The 17,265-nt window shown below is 44.0% G+C and overlaps 1 protein-coding gene across 1 annotated transcript; it reads left to right on the plus strand.

Moving 5' to 3' along the window:
• Positions 1 to 990: 990 nt before the first annotated feature.
• On the plus strand, positions 991 to 10,509 carry SLC25A29 (solute carrier family 25 member 29). Its single transcript, XM_084208238.1, has 4 exons — positions 991 to 1,113; positions 2,885 to 2,928; positions 7,440 to 7,523; positions 8,157 to 10,509. Exons 1-4 carry the CDS (start codon positions 1,080 to 1,082, stop codon positions 8,898 to 8,900), a joined length of 906 nt encoding a protein of 301 aa, XP_084064364.1. The 5' UTR covers positions 991 to 1,079; the 3' UTR covers positions 8,901 to 10,509.
• Positions 10,510 to 17,265: the final 6,756 nt, after the last annotated feature.

Below are 17,265 nucleotides of genomic sequence, written 5' to 3' on the forward strand. Positions count from 1 at the left end.
TGCTGTGTCCTGCTCTGCGCTGCTCAGTACAAGAGGGACATGGAGCTCCAGGAGTGAGTCAGCAAAGGGCAACAGAATCCAGGAACAGGAACACATCTCTTAGGCTGATGGAGCTGGGCCTGCTCAGCCTTGAGAAGAAACCCTTGAGAAGGGACTCAGTCGATGTCTCTGAGTATCTGAGGGGAGGGTGTCAAGAAAATGGACCCAGGCTCTCATTGGTGGTGCTGAGCAAGCAACAGTAGGCAGAAATCAATGTACAGGAATTGATGCACGCCTGAGCATGAAGAACTCCTTTACTGGGCAGCAACTGCAGACCAGAACAGATTTCCCAGCAAGGGTCTGAAGGTGAATACCTCAGTGAAGGTATTCAAGAACCATCTGGAACAGGAACAATCCAGTGCCACCTGTTTTGGGGTGACGCTGCTTAAGCAGGAAGGTTGGACAAGAACCAACACTGTGGTCTCTTCCAGCCCGAGCTGTTGTGTGAAGGTGTCCCTGGAGCCTTCTCTTCTCCAGCCTGAACAGCCCTGACTCCCCCAGCCTTTCCCTGTAACAGGTCTGGCAGGCATTTTACCCCTGTTAAAATGGGCACCCTCTCCTCATGCTATCAGCTCCTCAGGCTTTCCAACCACAAGCACCCAGGGATGCCTCTCCCAGAAAGCAAGACACCCAGGACAGCCTCCCCGGGCACCCAAAATAACTGAGGTGCTATTGATGCGCACACGAGGGATGCTCTGCCCCCTCCACCCTCCAACCACCTCCTCCAATTTTTTTTCAGCCTTTCCTACTGCTTCATTGCGCAGCTGTTGCAGAGAAAGAAGTGACAGGTTGAAGGCGGGGGGGCAGAAGAGGGAGGTGCCGGAGGGAAGCGCAGTCTCGGCGTTCCCGGCACCGGCATCTCCATCCCGTCCCTGGCCGGGAGCCGCCCCCGCGCGGCCGCCAGTGCTGGGGGCGGCCCGGGGGGAGTTGTCCCTCGGCCCCCGCCCCCGGAGGCGCGGCCCGGCCCCGGCCAGGGTAGAAAGGGCCGGGCGGGGGGCGCGCAGCGGCAGAGCGCCGAGCGCAGGGCCCACGCTGCCGGCATGGCTCTGGATTTCCTGGCGGGGTGCGTCGGCGGTGAGTGTCGGCGTCTGCGGGGGGAGAGTAATAATCATTAAAAATGGTGGGGAAGGGGGAGAGGAAAGAGGGAGAAGGGGTGAGAGGAAAAGTATAATAAAAAAGCAAGCAGAAAAAAGGCTAGAAAAGGAAAAGGGGAGGAAGGGGATAAACATGAAAAGGTAGGAAATAGAGAAGGGGATAGAGCGAAAGGCTTTGAAAATGCGGAAGAAAGGCAGGCAGGTCGGCGGGGAGGGCCGGGCGCGGCGCTGTTATTTTGGGAGCGGAGGATGGTGCCGGGCGGTGAGAGCGGCCCCGCTGCAGCAGGGGCCGAGCCCGGCCCGGGGAAGCGCTCGGGGGTTCCCGGCTCCGCGCCGAGCCCCCCGCGGCCGTGCCGGGGCTGCCCGAGGGGGCTGGAAGGAGCGGGGCATGGGGATGGGGATGGGGGTGTGGGGCGAGCACAGGGCCGCGGCGCGGTCGGGAACCCCGACGTGAGCACAGCGACCCCGGGCAGGTTTAAGATGGAGAGGGGCGAACACGGACACACGGACACGCGTCCTGCACTCCCCGCCTGCCGCCTGCTATATTTAGCAATCGGTAAATTGTGCTCAGGAGGCTTATTCTCGCGTCTTTTCGGCTATTTGCTCTTGTTTTTCTTGCCAACCTGGAAAACATGTTTTAAATTCATTTTCTCAGCGTCTCTCTGATTTCATCCTAGTGCTCCTTGCCTTGCCAGGGTTCCTTCGGGGTCAGCCGTCCCGCTGGCCTTTCCGTGCCGAGCACAGTGCACGTTGCTGGTTTTCTATCTTGGGCTGTGTTGCTGCCGTGCTGGCCTCAAACAACCTGGGCTGCACCATCCTGGGGCAGGCCCTGTGCAGGGAGGGCAGCTCTCCTCCTCCCGGGATGAGGGAAGGGGCTTCCCCGGACAGGGAGGGCGGCTCTCCTCCTCCCGGGATGTGGGAAGGGGCTTCCCCGGACAGGGAGGGCAGCTCTCCTCCTCCCGGGATGCGGGAAGGGGCTTCCCCGGACAGGGAGGGCGGCTCTCCTCCTCCCGGGATGAGGGAAGGGGTTTCCCCGGACAGGGAGGGCAGCTCTCCTCCTCCTCCCGGGATGTGGGAAGGGGCGCGGACGCTCCTGCAGCTCTCGCTGTTGTCAGCGGTCATTGGGGATTGGTGGGTCACAGAAGTGCAGGGCCAGAGGGTTCATTGCTCCAGCCTGTGTCTGCAAAATGCCTGTGTTCAGATTGGTGTAACTAATAGGCCTGCACGTGGCTTCTAAGAAGTCCTTTGATGCTAGAAAAAAGCAAAGGTTTTCAGGACCGTGTGGTGCCTCTGCAGGTGCTGCTGTCACGCCTGGAAAGGCTGTTCCAGATTCCATGAATGCAGAGAGCATTAATGCTCTGCTGCCTTCAGAGGTGTTCACGTGTTTTCTGTGCACGGTGACATGTACATGGAGTATGGTGTTTTAGAGGAATCCTGCATTTTCTGCCTGCTGGACTTGCCGTGAGCCGAGGCCAGCAGTCCAGGCTGCACGCTCCATGGTGTGGCACAGCCTGCAGTCACACTGCTCGACCCCTGCCTGGGGCTCAGAGCCTTCCTGGGCAGCACAGAGGCACCTGGCACTGGCCTGAAGGACTGAATTGTACATCTCTTATCTCCTGACTTGGTAGGAGGCTTTTTAACCGGTTTGCCAACCGTGTTGGGCACTCACACCTCAGGCTGGTGGTCCTACTGTAGCCCCAGGCCCAGGAAGAAACTTCAGAGTAATGACCAAGGCATTTATTTCATTTCAGGTGCTGCTGGTGTGCTGGTGGGACACCCCTTTGACACTGTTAAGGTGGGTTGATTATGAAATGTATTTGCCTCTAAGTAGGAAACTTAGTTTCTCCAAGCAGTGGGGGAGGAAAAACAAAAATCCCCAGACACTGTAGGAGTGTAAATCTGCATGGGAAAGCTTGGAGCAAGCCTCCACAGCTACTGTTTTAGATTCTTCAATCTCCAGCTCTTCAGAAGTGAAAACTTGGTAAACATAAACCTTGGCCTTAAACTGCAAGTTCAGTGCAGCAACAATGTCATATTTGGAAGTACAACCTTGCACTGAAGTAAATTTTGCTCTAAGCTTGCTTCTCTGCAGCTGTTTAGCACTAACTGCTAAAACTGCCTCTCCCTGCATTTGTAACTCAGACCAACTTAGTTAGTATGTTGAAAGGTTGGTGTTTTGTTTTCCCTTCAAGCTCTGCTATTACTCCTTAATTTATAGCACTAGGTGGAAGTCAATAAAAATCTACAGTATGGAGCTTGTCTGGGGGCTGTTTCCTCCGAGTATTATTATTTAACTTTCCAAGTTAAAATTGGTTTTCTGATGGTTAGTTGTGTGTGTTACACATACTTCAGCTGCCATAAATACAAGATTTGAGCTCTCCTGGAGGGTCCCTCAAGCAGGGCTCTCAGAAGCCCAGGCCCATTTTTCAGAACAGAATGACAATTTGAGTCATCTTTTGGCAGCCTTATCCACAGTCTTGCACTGCAGAATGGAAGAGAGATCAGTGCATTCCCTGCTCAAGTAATACATCAGGTCACTTGACTGCAGCAGACAGCATGCCACGTAGTAGATCTATATTTGGAACACCTTTACCTTGCTGAATTTAGATATGCAGAGGCTGTGGGCTGATAGTGTTACCCAGGACCCCAGCACATTCTGTATTCCAGCACGTGGTTAATTCAATACAGAATTCCTGAGTTAGTGGATATTGATCCTCCTTGCAAGCTGCTCAAGCAGTAAAATCTGTCTTTTTGTTGCTCAGAATGTGGTACATTTGACAGTTAAATAATTCAGCTGAATTCTAGAATATATTTTCAGGAATAGCATCATCCAGACTCACACAATTTTTATTATGGTGGTACAGGGCCAACTGTCTTTTTCTCTCCCATCCTGCCAAGTTTTACATGCTTAACTGAAGGTGATCAATCATTTCATTGAATCCAGTAAAACTGCTAAAATTCTATGTCAGATTAAAGGTAACCATGTGTGGGTTTTAGCTGGTGGTTTGTTTGTTGCTTTTTTTTTGTTTTCTTTTAAAGTGGAACAGCTTCTATTGCATGAAGCTGAACATTTAACTGTAAGAACTGGGGCCCCCATGCTGGTTTCAGCAGATGTAGCATTGCAAAATAGATGTATCAGCTTGGGGAAAAAAAGCATCTTACTTCTCAATAGAGCAAATAATTTGTTTTTAAATGTTTTATGAAATCCAGTGTGACACATTATATTTTCATATCCTTTAGAAGGTACTGTATGTGTTTATCTCTATTTTGTTAAAGCAAATACTAATGTTTGTATTATTAGCTGGCATAGCCAGCTATGTGGAAAAACTAACCACCCTTTAAGGAAAAAAAAAAAAAAAGACATTGCATAACTTGTGTATGTATATGTGTTAATTCTTAACTTTTTATTGTTCTGCAGTGTTTAAAGGGCTAGCTGCTAGTCACCTTAGACTGTGCATTTTTAATACAACTGAACAATGGGAAAGCTGCTTAGATAAGCCAAAGTTTTACATCTGCCTTGGCATTTAAGCTCTTTTGGTTTTGTGTTTTTTGGCTGGTGCTAGTGTTTGACAGAGCTGGGAGGGGGATGGTGGGACACACAGGTAGACATTAAGCAGGTGAAGTCACCCTGCAAAACCTGCAACTGAGCTGATCTCAGAACTGGCAAACTCTTTATCCCTGGTTTGTTGATGTAATGTATAAAATTGCTTTTTTGCTTTTAACTGCCTTTACTTTCTGAGCTAGGGGCTGTCTTCATTAACAGCAAAAGTGTTACTTTGTTGTAGATGACAGATAAGCCTCATCACGGGAGAGTTACCTAGTAAGTATAGCCCAGGTGAACACTTCTGTTTCTCTCAGTCTTAATTTATTCCCAAATGTATTAGTTCAAGTAAAGAACTGAAAGACTTATGAAGCTTTTTCCCTTTTTAATTTTAAACTGATGTGTCCCTCTTCTACAGCTATGGCATGGAGGGAGCGGGGTTTAAATATCCCTTTTTTTTTAAATGTAGAATTTATTCTGAACCTTCTTTCTGCTATGCATTTCTGGCTGTATGCACTCCCACACACAGTGCCTCTAAAACCAAATCTCAAGCACACTGCTGTTGAGGTCTTATCCACTACATATTCTTGGATGATGTTTTCATTGCTCAAATACTTCTGAAGTCACTGATTTCCCACATTATTAAATGCTTGGACTGTTCTGAGGATGTAGTGCTTTGAGTTTCTGTATTTAGTCTCGAGTGCCTTTACGCGATGTGAAATTCCTGGGTGTCATTCCTCGACCTAAACCCTTAGTAACAGTGTTTTCCCATAAGAAGGGAGCTAGGTTATGGGCAGTGAAGGGAACAGGTGGATGAACTTTGCACAATTCATCTTTCCTATAGCTGTACACACTAAGGATCTTGATGAATATGGCATTGACATGCATGAAAATGCAAGCTTTATGTGCTCTCATTGCCACAGGTGGCAGTTTGGTGATGTGGGTGCCCTTGTGGGACCAGCACTGTGCTCAAGAGAAAGAGGACTTTCACTCTTAGACCTGGGGAGTCAGTACTCTAAATATTCTACCCTACAGCAAAGCTTAATTGGTTAATATTTCAAAAATTATTTAGACAAAAATAGAGGGAGCTGTATGCCCCTAGGAAATTTAGCCCATAGGTATGGCTAATTCTAAACTATTAAGCACAAGCAGAAAAGATAAAGTAAGAAAGTTTTTAAGCTGCAAATCCCCCAAAGCCCTTATGTGTGGAAGTCACAGACAAGGTTTGAAACAATAACAGTGAATTGTAAATGGAGTAAAAACCTTTGTTTGTGCAATTGTGACAGCTTGTTAAGATTTGCCTTTGCTTGTGGACCTGCTTCTTTAACAGTTTTGACAGTCTGTCTACTCCCAAAAGTCACTTGAAGTGACAGAGAATTTATTTTCTTTGAGTCCTGCTGTAAGCCTGCTTTTAATGCTGAGATGTTGCAAGACCCAAGGTGATGTCAGCCTCCCCCTGTGGCTAGCATACACTAATGTACATATTAAAACAACACTGAAAACTAAAGTTCTGATTTACAAAGCATAAAATAACATTGTAGGAAAAACACTAAAACTGTCAATTTCTTTTTGCTTTGAAGAAAGCTAACCTGAATATAGGATTCTGACAAACCACCTCCATAAACCATTTTCTAGACACATAGATGACAGTCTTTCATTGCTGTGGTGGTGTTTTTTATTACTTTAGGCAATCATGAAAAAAAATTAAGTTCAGGAATCTTTCACATAGATGTAAATTTTTTCTTTTGCCCAGAATAAGAGACTAAAGTTTTTTGCCCTGGAGTTGCAGCAGCAGCATTACAGGGTTGATAAGCTTCTTTTCTGAAGATCATTGCATCCCTCCATGCAGAGTTCAAACACAAATTTATAACTTCATCAACTGATTTCATTGCTGAGTGTAGAGCTTTGCCTGAGCCAGGTAGAACTGAGACTCTTTTAAAGTGTGCTGAGGGCAAATAAGCATGAAAAAACAGAAGTGAAATTTTCCATTATAGGTTAAAAAGCATCCAGAAAAGGGATCTCCTAAGAGCAGCAGCTACAATAGCATTTATCTCTCCAGCTGAACATCCTGTTTCAGTTTTGAAAAGTTGATTGATTGTGAGCATTTGAAGGTTTGAAGCAGCTACACCCTCATCAATTACTTGCATTCAGCAGGCTAAAAAACTAAAACAGACTAAAATTTAAAAGGACAAATGGCTTTTTACTCCTTCCCTTATGCCAGGACAGACATTATAAGAGTCACTGCCCAGCTACCCTCTGAAAAAAAAAAAAATCAGATCTCAATGAATGGGCCCACATCTGGCATTTAGAAACACTGTGGGTACTGTAGAAAGTTTCCATCCCTTTAAAATTATCTTAATCTCATGCTTGACTTGCAAATAATTTTTTAATTAAATTGTCTCAGGTTTGCACAGGTATTCCTTAGTGTGAACAGAAGTATTCTTGGCAGGTCAAGAAAGTCCCTATTGTAGCCTGTACTGGAAGGCATCTGTTTGAAATTCTAGATGTCAATGTACCCTTCCACTTACTGGTTTGCTAATAGTTACAAGAAGTTAATGATCCTCTTCCCCTCATGTTTTCACCCCCTAACTTAATTGAAAACACAAGATTATTCAAATTATTGTGCCACATATGGCATTCTAGTGTCCAGCCCGTGCTCTTGCATATGCATTGCTATAGAAAATCTCCACATAGGTACAAGACAGTAGCTTACCCTTTAGGCTGTTCTTGATGTACAAATTGGTATCTCACACAACTTTTTGTAGGTCCGTCTGCAAGTTCAAAATGTAGAGAAACCTCTCTACCGTGGGACTTTCCATTGCTTTCAGTCCATCATAAAGCAAGAATCTGTAAGTATAAAATTATTGCTTTGTGTGTTTGGTTTTTTTTTTTAATCTTTGTGTATTTTGGCTCAGGAGGGTGGGAAGGCTGTTTAAAACAAAGCTGGCAAATCTTAAAGATCAAGAGATAAAGCACACTCTGAACCTCCCCTCACCCTAGGGCAGATATTGTAGTCAGAACTTTGCCAGAAACTTTGGGAAGAAGATCACTAAGTAAGAAGATGGTCCTTTGAGGCTAACTTCTTTAATAAAATAAGAAGTTATTTAAATTACTAGTTTTCTGAGAATTTAAACAATGAGTGAAGAAATTGGGGAGGTGTTTTGGCTGCTGCTGAAACTTTAGGACCGTTGTTAAAAAGTTGGTTTCGGGCTTTAAGTGAGCTATTTAAAAAGAAAAGGTATATAATTTGCCAGAGAACTTATCTCTGGTTGGAGCAAGATTCTTTTCTGAATGTGTTCAACTACATTTTTGTACTGCTAGATTGCTTAGATGTTTGTGTCCTAGGCAGAGATGAAATTCTTATTCTAAAACAAGGTGGTCCTGATGGGGCACAAGGGAGAGCCAGAAAGGCTGTGTTCTGCAGTTTGAGGAGGTTATTCACACCACTGCTAAAAAGGGTTTTTCCTCCCTTCTTCCATTAGGCTTTTGGACTCTATAAAGGTATTGGGTCGCCAATGATGGGACTCACGTTCATTAACGCGCTGGTGTTCGGCGTGCAAGGAAACACCCTCCGTGCTCTGGGCAAAGACACTCCTCTGAACCAGTTCCTCGCAGGGTCAGCAGCAGGGGCCATCCAGTGCATCATCTGCTGTCCCATGGAGCTGGCAAAGACAAGGATGCAGCTTCAAGGAACAGGAGAATACAAACTGAAAACGAAGAACTACAAAAATTCTCTGGACTGTTTGATCAAAATCTACCAGAAGGAAGGGCTGAGGGGCATCAACAGGGGCATGGTCTCTACCTTCATTAGAGAAACCCCAAGCTTTGGCTTTTACTTCCTCACCTATGACTGCATGACTCGGTATTTGGGCTGTGAGGCCGAGGACAGTTACATTATTCCCAAGCTGCTGTTTTCCGGGGGGATGTCGGGCATCGTGTCCTGGCTCTCCACCTACCCCATGGATGTGATCAAGTCGCGGCTGCAGGCCGACGGCGTGGGGGGCGTCACGCAGTACAGCGGCATCCTGGACTGCATCCGCAAGAGCTACCACGAGGAGGGCTGGAGGGTGTTCACCAGGGGGCTCACCTCCACGCTCCTCCGCGCTTTTCCCGTCAACGCAGCCACCTTTGCCACTGTCACCGTGTTCCTGATGTACATGAAGTCGGAGGACAACCTTCCCGAGTGCGAGCCGGCTCCGGTAATCCCTCAGCCTTCCAGTTTGTGAACCTTCTCTCTTTGCTCTCCCCATCCAAAGCCCAGCTGGTTGGGTTTGTGAAACGTGGACACTTGACCCACACAGGTAGTGTAGATTTATGCTATCTGTATAAAGAATTCCTAAGTGTGTCAAATTAGGATTTCATCTCACTACTTGTATAAGCAGCATTTTGCCTTATTCGGGACTCCACATCTAATAGTATTCAAGTAAGAGGGGGACCTGCCCTTGGAAAGTTGCTGTTGTGGCTCCAGAAGAGACTCTGGAGAGTGTTCTAGCGCCAGAAATCAAGTTTTCTTTCACTCAGGTTCTGAATGACTGAGTTGAGTTGAATGCAGAAGTGTTTTCATGAAAGAAATACTCATTTTGTATGTGACAGGAGCAAGTGTACTCCTCTAAGGTGAAGAAGGGGGAAGAAGTTTAGTGGTGGAGGCATTTTGCAGGTAACCCTGAACTGTAAAGGCATGGACTAGCATTCAGCTAGTCCAGTGTTTTAGTTTTCCTTTGCTTTTATATGTCAATGGGTTTAGTAGCAACTTTGTTCATACTGATTTGTAAAAAACAAACAAACAAAAATATTTGTACCTAAGTTACTCCCTGACCTTTCAGCTTTGAATAAATATCTTAAGCACAAAGTTAGCATCTGCACTCAAATGCACTTGTTCCTTAAATCTCAAGGCTTGTAAGGATCTAGGGAAACTCGAGTCTAGTAGGACTGGTGTCGTTTGCCCTCGCCTCTTTCTCATTTGGTGGGTGCACAGACTGCATTGAGTAGTTCAGTCTAATGGACTTTGTTCTCTGAACATTAAATGCAACTTTGCACCACTTCTCCCAACATGCCCCATAGCAGCCAGTGATGTACAGAAGTCAAAGTCCTGCCTGTGGTATTGCACAAAATGTTTGTGGGTGCAATGTTAGCTTAGCAGCCTGAAGTATCTTAGAAATACGTACATATTTAGGACTGGAGGTTTCATACCTTTCCAGAAAACGGGGGTGTAAGTGTCTGAAATGGTTACTGTTCAATACACTTGCATTATGAATTTAAACAATACTGATTTTTATGTATTTAGTTACAGTGCTACTGGAAAGAAGACTGAAAAGGGTTTTTGAGAATTTTCTTGTTACATTAATCTGCTGTATTTTTTTTCACCAGTCTGTTCAAGAAGAATTGAATTAGCCAAAGAGCTACAAACAGTTATTTAAGAATTGAGCTAAAAGCTACACATATTTGGCACAGAGAGCCAGGAGGAAGGACTGTATATGTGTGAGCAATGTTTTAAAACATATCAAACTAGTAAGTAAAACTTGTTACACTTTTGGTTGGGACAAGTGCAATATGTGTTTAATATATATGAATTTTCTAAAGAAGCGTTATTTCATAGCATTTTGCACTGTAACAAAATATGCTGGAGAAACCTGTAAAATTGGTATGTCTTTTTATACCTTGAAGGTATGGTGGATGTTTTAGTGCCTACTTGCACTGAGATTCAAATTGAATGTTAAATCTGTCTACTAAGCTGCATATGCACAACAAATCACAGCAAAGACCATTTACACCTTTGTACAGAAGTATGTCAATTCTTGTATATATATGGAGGGAATAAATTTTTTTTTAAATTTTGCCTTTGGCTGTTTGAAATTTGGTGGGTTTTTTATGTTTTACTCAGATGCTTCTTTGTGTTAAATCAAGCTTGCATGAGGATGGGGTTTTCTGGATTTTGCCAGGGAACACTTGCTCTGTATCTGCCATGTGTGTATCACTGACAAGGGCAGGGCCTTGCTTGGCTGAGGCTCCACCGAAGAGAGGAAGTTGCCTGACCTCACCTCTTTAGACTGACCTTTCCTCTTCTGAAAGAACAATCCTGCTTTTAGAGCCAAAGAGCTGCCCCTAGGCTTAGACACTTCCTCTCCTGCATTTGTTTGGTTTAATCTGTGCTGATCAGCACCAAGGTTGAACAAGTCTTGGGTCTCTGCAGGGTCACATCCAAATCAAGTATCAGGTGTCCATAACCTCTCTGGGCAACATGTTCAGCACCTCAGCACTCTCACAAAAAAGAATCTCTCCCACTGCCTAATCTCGACCTACTCTCAGTTTGAAAATCCACACCCTTGGAAAAGGTCCTTCTCCACCTTCCCTGTAAGTCCCCTTTAGGTACTGGAAGGTGTTCCCAGAGCCTTCTCCTCTCCAGGCTGTGCTCCAAGGAGAGGTGCTCCAGCCCTCTGACCATCATTGTGTCCCTGCTCTGGACTCACTCCAGTATGTTCATGTCCTCCTCCTCAGAGGTTATTTCAGGTGCTGGCTCCACTCGTTCATCTTAAAGGGCAGATACATGTGGCTGACACAAACCCTGTCAAGCATCATTTCCTGCCTCTGAAAACAGCTAGGCTACTGCCTCTCCAGCTGACCGTGGCCAGGGTCAGTACCAGTTAAGTACCTTTTGTTCTCTCAGCAGGAACAACAATTATGTTCAACATTGAACTATGGAACAGAAACAAATGCCTGGAATAAGCAAACAGTGTCTCCTTAGAGGACTAAGATCATTAAAACAGAAAAGGGCTATATAATGTTTTACTTGCTGTGCTTACTAAAGCATTCTTTCCAGAAATTCATCCATCTGGAACTTAAATAATCAGTAGCGGACACTGGATATTACTCAACAAGCCTGAGAAGAGGCTAAAGTCAGCTTTCAGCCTAGTCTGATGTCACTTGCTTGAAATCCACGTGACTTCTATTAAATCAAGCTAGACAATAGCCTCAGCCTTTTAAATCATGATACAGTTCTTTCTCCAGATAGATTTTTGAGATGTGAGCCAATTCAGACAGAACTACCTGTCCTCCCTTCCCAGATCCTCATTTCCACACCATTATCAAGCAATTCGCAAATAACTGAAGGGATTAAGAAAGTAAAAATCACTGAAAATGAAACTCACTATCAAGTCACTCTGCCCTGTTCTTAAATGAGATGAGTCATGCCAAACATGTCCACTTAGGAAAAGAGGGGAAAAAAGAACCCACTTCTTGACTAAGTTACTATAGTAGAACTACTACTGTGCAATCTATTTATCAGGTCTGTAACATGACAAGATTTTTGCCCTCTCTGCCTTGTCTTTCTCTGTATATCTGCAGCAATAGGACAAAGGGTCATGGCCTTTATTTGAAAGAGGGCAGGCTGAGATTGGCTATTAGGAAGATATTTTTCACTGTGAGGGTACTGAGGTGCTGGCACAGGTTGCCCAGAGAAGCTGTGATGCCCCACCTCTGGAAGTGTCCAAGGTCAGGCTGGATGGGGGTCTGAGCAACCTGGTCTAGTGAAAAGTGTCCCTGACCATGCCAGGAGGAGTTGGAATTAGATAGAATTAGATTATCTTTAAGGTTCCTGCCAACCCAAAGCTAGGATGCTGTGATAAAGCTTTCCATATGGCTCAGATAAAGGGATAGCAAGGCATTCAAGGGATGAAAACCTGTCCTTTGCAGGTGCAGCACTGGCAGCATACTGGGAAAAAGACTAAGACACAAATGTAAACGTTGACCTTGCAAAGAAAAGAGGTGTTTGTTCTTTGAAATGAAATGTATTTTATTATTATGCTGGACAACAGGTGTTAACAGTTTAATTTTAGCTGCTGTTAGCCCAGCTTTTAATCCATGGATATTTAAAGAACAATTGAAAACCCAGAAGTATGCCAAACAGCATTTGATTAGCAGGATGTGCAGTTCAACCCCTCTTCAGCCACAAAAACAGGCAGGAAAAATAGAAGGTTACCCAAGCCACCATGCCCTATCAAACACCACAGCCATGGAGACAGATGAAGGATCTTGACAGGCTCTGGGGGGCACAGCAAGCGGACAGGGAGGCAGAGAACTTGCTGGGCCAAACCTAAGGGAGACAGCCTTTGATATCAAGGGGAAGCAAACTGCTGCTTTCCATGTCCAGGAATTCATGCGTGTGCAGGGGAGACAAGCAGAGGAAAATGAGCCATTTTCATCTTCCCTGTGCAACTGCTTTGCCATTTTTGTATCAGTGTTGTCCCCACTAATTCCGAAAGTGGTTATCACCAACAGAAAAAAAAGTGACATAATATGCACAATAATACATAAGAGATACAGTAAAAGCTTTCTTTCTTATAGTTTATTACTAGTTTTAACTGAGTTGACCTAGAAAGCGATTTTGAGCCGTACAGGTTCATCAATAAATAAACTGAAATCAAGGCAAAGTCTGCAGTGTACACTAATGCCCTATAGATTGATATAAATGGAAGAATGCCAAGTTCTTATGTTCACAAAATATTCTTAGGGGTCTATAAAATGTAACAACTAACACAGTCAAATTGCTTAGTTATCATTCACTATTATAATTTATTATGACTGTTTTTATTACTGGAAGTAGCACATTGCATTTTTTATTGACAGTAAAATAGACTTGTACCATTTTAGCCACATCCATGTGTCAGTCAATAAAACACTAAAATCATAATGAAGCCTGACCTCAAGGTCTGCACCATTTCCTATAAATATCAGAATAGAAATAAGTGTTGCTCAAGTAATTTGACTTGGCCAGATTAAAGTTGGTATGAAGTAAACAGAATATTCTTCTTCTAGGATCTGATCTATTATCTTAAGCAGAGATTTATTGTAGATTAGGAATTTATTGTAGATTAGGAATACATCAGTGCTGCAATCAACCAGCCCATACACCTTCTTCCTTTTGCACTGGGGTATTTTCACTTAGGAAGAATCTATGAAAGGTGCTTTCAAACAGGCCAGTAATAAAGTTCAAACTTTTTAACTGCAGTTAAAGGAGGTAAATGTAATAATTACTTCTACCCTTAATTAATCCAGGCAGTTACTTGCTTCCCTGCCAGTTCTTAACCAAGAGACTGGGCACATTTTCATTTCACACTCTGGAAAAATTGAGATGAAATCCCCTGACCCTAACCTATGCAGGAGGAAAAAATGAAAACAAGCAAACCAACCAACCACCCAAGAGGACAACCTAAAGACCTCCCATAAGTATTATTCCTTACAATCCATTTTCAAACCATGAACATTTTTACACCCTTTAAAGCTGTGGGAGTCAGTGGATTCATATAAATCCATTGGAGGTTCAGTCAAAGCATCAGGTAAGACTGAAAACTGAAGGATTCTATATCAAAAGGCCAAATTTTCTGTTTTGCTGAGAAAAAAATACATGTATTAAAAAATAAGTCAAAGCATAAGCTTGCATGATGCCTCATGTGTGAAGCAGTCAAAACCTCTGCAAGCCAGAACTGACACGGGAAAGGTCAGTGAGGTCCTCGGCAAGTCCACCCTGCAACTCTGAAGGACACCTGACTCTGTGAGCCCTTAAATCAAAACACTAACCTACAGTTTTACACAGATTTGTCTTGCAACCAGTCCCCAAGATGAGCTTTAGCCAAAGGACATAAGGACTCAGCTGGTCACCAAGACCTTTCATGTATGGATTTGCCACTGTTTAACAAGCAGTACATACAATGCCACAGTCTTCACATGCTCTGTCATTTATCTCAAAAATATTAGTTATTGACCTTCTGAAATCCACCTTTTCTGTGGGGCTGCTCCAGGGAGGAAAACAGGTTACTTGAGATCTCTGATCCCCTAAAGAGCAGCAATGCAGGACCCCAATGCAACATGGGTCCTGTTGTGCAATCTCTGCAATGGCCTTGCACACATTATGAGCAGCAACAGCAAAGGCCCAAACTGCCTCAGAAGAGCTTGGACTTTTCAGGATGCCTCTGCTGGAGAGAGCAGTGATGTTTTACAGGTCCAGCAGTTAACCAAAACAACCACTCACAGCTGAAAGCACATTCATTAATACCATTGATCACTGGATTTCCACATTACTCTCTATTTAATATTTGATGTATTTATATATATATGACCCATGTCACACTCAACAATTTTTATTTATGGTCTTTTATTTTCAATGCCTTCCTGGTGCTTTTAATGAGTGCACAAGTAAACTCAGGACTATCAGAAATCAGCACACAATTGTAATTCTTATTCCCCTCAGTGGTGTGTGGGCAATTTGCTCTCTGTCAAGGTCCACTGAAGGCCACAGGACACTCACTTGACCTCGCAGGGGCACCCTGACACTGCCATTCTGTCTGCTGGTCACGCCATGCAAACAGGTCATTCACTGCCACCTCCTGGCAAACTGCTGCCCCGGAGTTCCTGAACTGAAACAAAGCACTGACACATGCCAGCTGACAGCAGAGAGATTAGAGAGGAATCACACTTAAACCTACAACATCACTTCAAGAGTGGTGGCAAAAGCCACAGACTCTCCATCCTTTTCTCTCCCTCCCAAAATTCACCAGCATCTGGGCAGAACTTCAGGCTCGCCCCCAAGGAGAGCTCCCAGCAGCCACAGGAACCTGGTGAAAACAGCAGCTCACAAGAGGGTATCGTGTCCACACCATGACACACAACAGAAACTGTGGTGCCCAACCAGCACCCAGGCTTAGAGCTTTTCTCTTGGAAAAAGTAACAGAAGACTTGGAAAACCCTAAAACAGGAATTGTCTAAAACTCAGTTGCTAAAATGAATCTTATTCATTTACCTACAGCAAACCAGTGTTTTCCTGCCACTTTAGGGGAAACCAGGACCTGAAAAATTCACATTAACTCTTATACAGAACCTGATGTGCTTGCCCCAAAGGAAATTCAACACTTTCCAGGCAATTACCAGAGTAAAGGACTGACTGAAAAGAATTCTTCAGTTAAACTGCCTTAAAAATATAGGATCACTGAGTGCACATAAAAGATAGTTTGCTTTAGGCAAAGAGAATGAAGTTGAGAAATAACCACTGATTCAATTACCTCACAAAATTAAACCAGTAGCCACCCAGGTGGCATTTTCAGCATTGCTGTAAAGCCTCACTCTTGCAACTTGACACTAGACCAATTCATATTATCAAACTGAATATTGACTAACATAATACAAACACATACAGTCCTGCTCGATTCATGTCTGCCTTTACAGACACTGTGCAGATGTTTCTGCTCCTTGTGTTCAGCAGCAGGGTTGCACTCCATCTGCTCTACTTCACTTTCCCATTCTTTTGCCCTGGGACTCTTCCCAAGGAAAGTGCTACTTTTTAAAGTATTCCATTTACACAGCCAGGAACAAGAATACTGAAGTGAACTCTTATTTGTATTATTGCCTGCAAAATTCACACCCAATATTCAGTTTTGAAATCCACCCCAGGTTCCCCTTGGCAGCTTTAAGTGCTCCAGGAACATGAGTGCAGTAAAGCTCAATGCTGACACAAACATGCTTCACTCCTCTCCTCACACCATGATTACATAGCAGATTTTAGAAGGTGCTGTACAGATGAAAAACTTATTCTGAAGTGCCATCGTTACAGATGGCACATTATAGACCCACATTATATACCAACCAATGCCAGTAGCAGCTGCCACTTGACTGATTAAGACTTTCCAGACAGATTTGTCTAGCAGCCCTGATGAAAATTCCAGATTTTCTAAATTTCTTCGAGGTATTAAGGAAACAATTGGAAGAATGACATTCAGCACATACTGTCCTCAAGTTCACGTGTCTTAACTGAGTAGAAAAAACAACCAGCCCCACTTTTTCCAAGGCATAGTGACAAAATATCCTGTGAGCTACGTGATGAGCACATGGAAACACTTGTTATTATCATGGCCATGACACTTTGAAGGGATTCACTTACTTCAAGCATTTTAAAGCCTCGTTATTTTTGACATTTCTGGTAATTATTGGATCTTCTGCTTTTTACCCACTGTGGAATTAGCAGAGAGAAAGGATCTCCACCTGCCCTTAAAACTACATTATTGTTGACAAGCTGTTGTTAGGATGTGTTTAATATTTGGCTTTGTTGATTGACAACTTGCAGTCACTACAGGGACAAGTCAAAATGTACTACCTCAATTCCACAGTGACCCTCTTCAAACAGGAGATAACTGAAATTCAGAGGTCCTGGCATTCTGTTTCACTAAGGATTTATTATCTTAGCATTTCAAATCTGAATCTGAAGTCCTCCTACAAGCCTTTCAAGAAACACTCTCCACAAATAATTAGTATTTGTTTGTTTTGCATTTACTGACAGACCATAAATAGATAAAAGTCTAGTCAGTTCTACCTTTAAAGTTGGTCTGACTTTGCCTCCTTTCATTCTGACAGCAGCAGAACCGAACAAGGTATATGTACAATGAGAAGTAGAACACGTGGAATGAGTAAGCATGGAAATTTTTTGCCAGTTTTAAACCCACATTTCTACCACCCCTCATCTTCTCCTCCCCTTACCTGAACTCGCTCACAAATTGGTGGTGGAATGCAGGAACTCAATAGCACGCTGGGAATGGAGGTTTCAAAGTC

This window comes from Fringilla coelebs (genome assembly GCF_963513975.1).
Source record: "Fringilla coelebs genome assembly, chromosome: 6".
NCBI lineage: Eukaryota > Metazoa > Chordata > Aves > Passeriformes > Fringillidae > Fringilla > Fringilla coelebs.

What these genes read in the sequence shown, in the direction of transcription:
- SLC25A29 (XM_084208238.1), top strand. Translation starts at nt 1,080, where the DNA reads ATGGCTCTGGATTTCCTGGCGGGGTGCGTCGGCG. An exon ending in CCTGGCGGGGTGCGTCGGCG is followed by an intron (nt 1,114 to 2,884) that starts GTGAGTGTCGGC and finishes ATTTCATTTCAG; the next exon opens with GTGCTGCTGGTGTGCTGGTG. An exon ending in ACCCCTTTGACACTGTTAAG is followed by an intron (nt 2,929 to 7,439) that starts GTGGGTTGATTA and finishes AACTTTTTGTAG; the next exon opens with GTCCGTCTGCAAGTTCAAAA.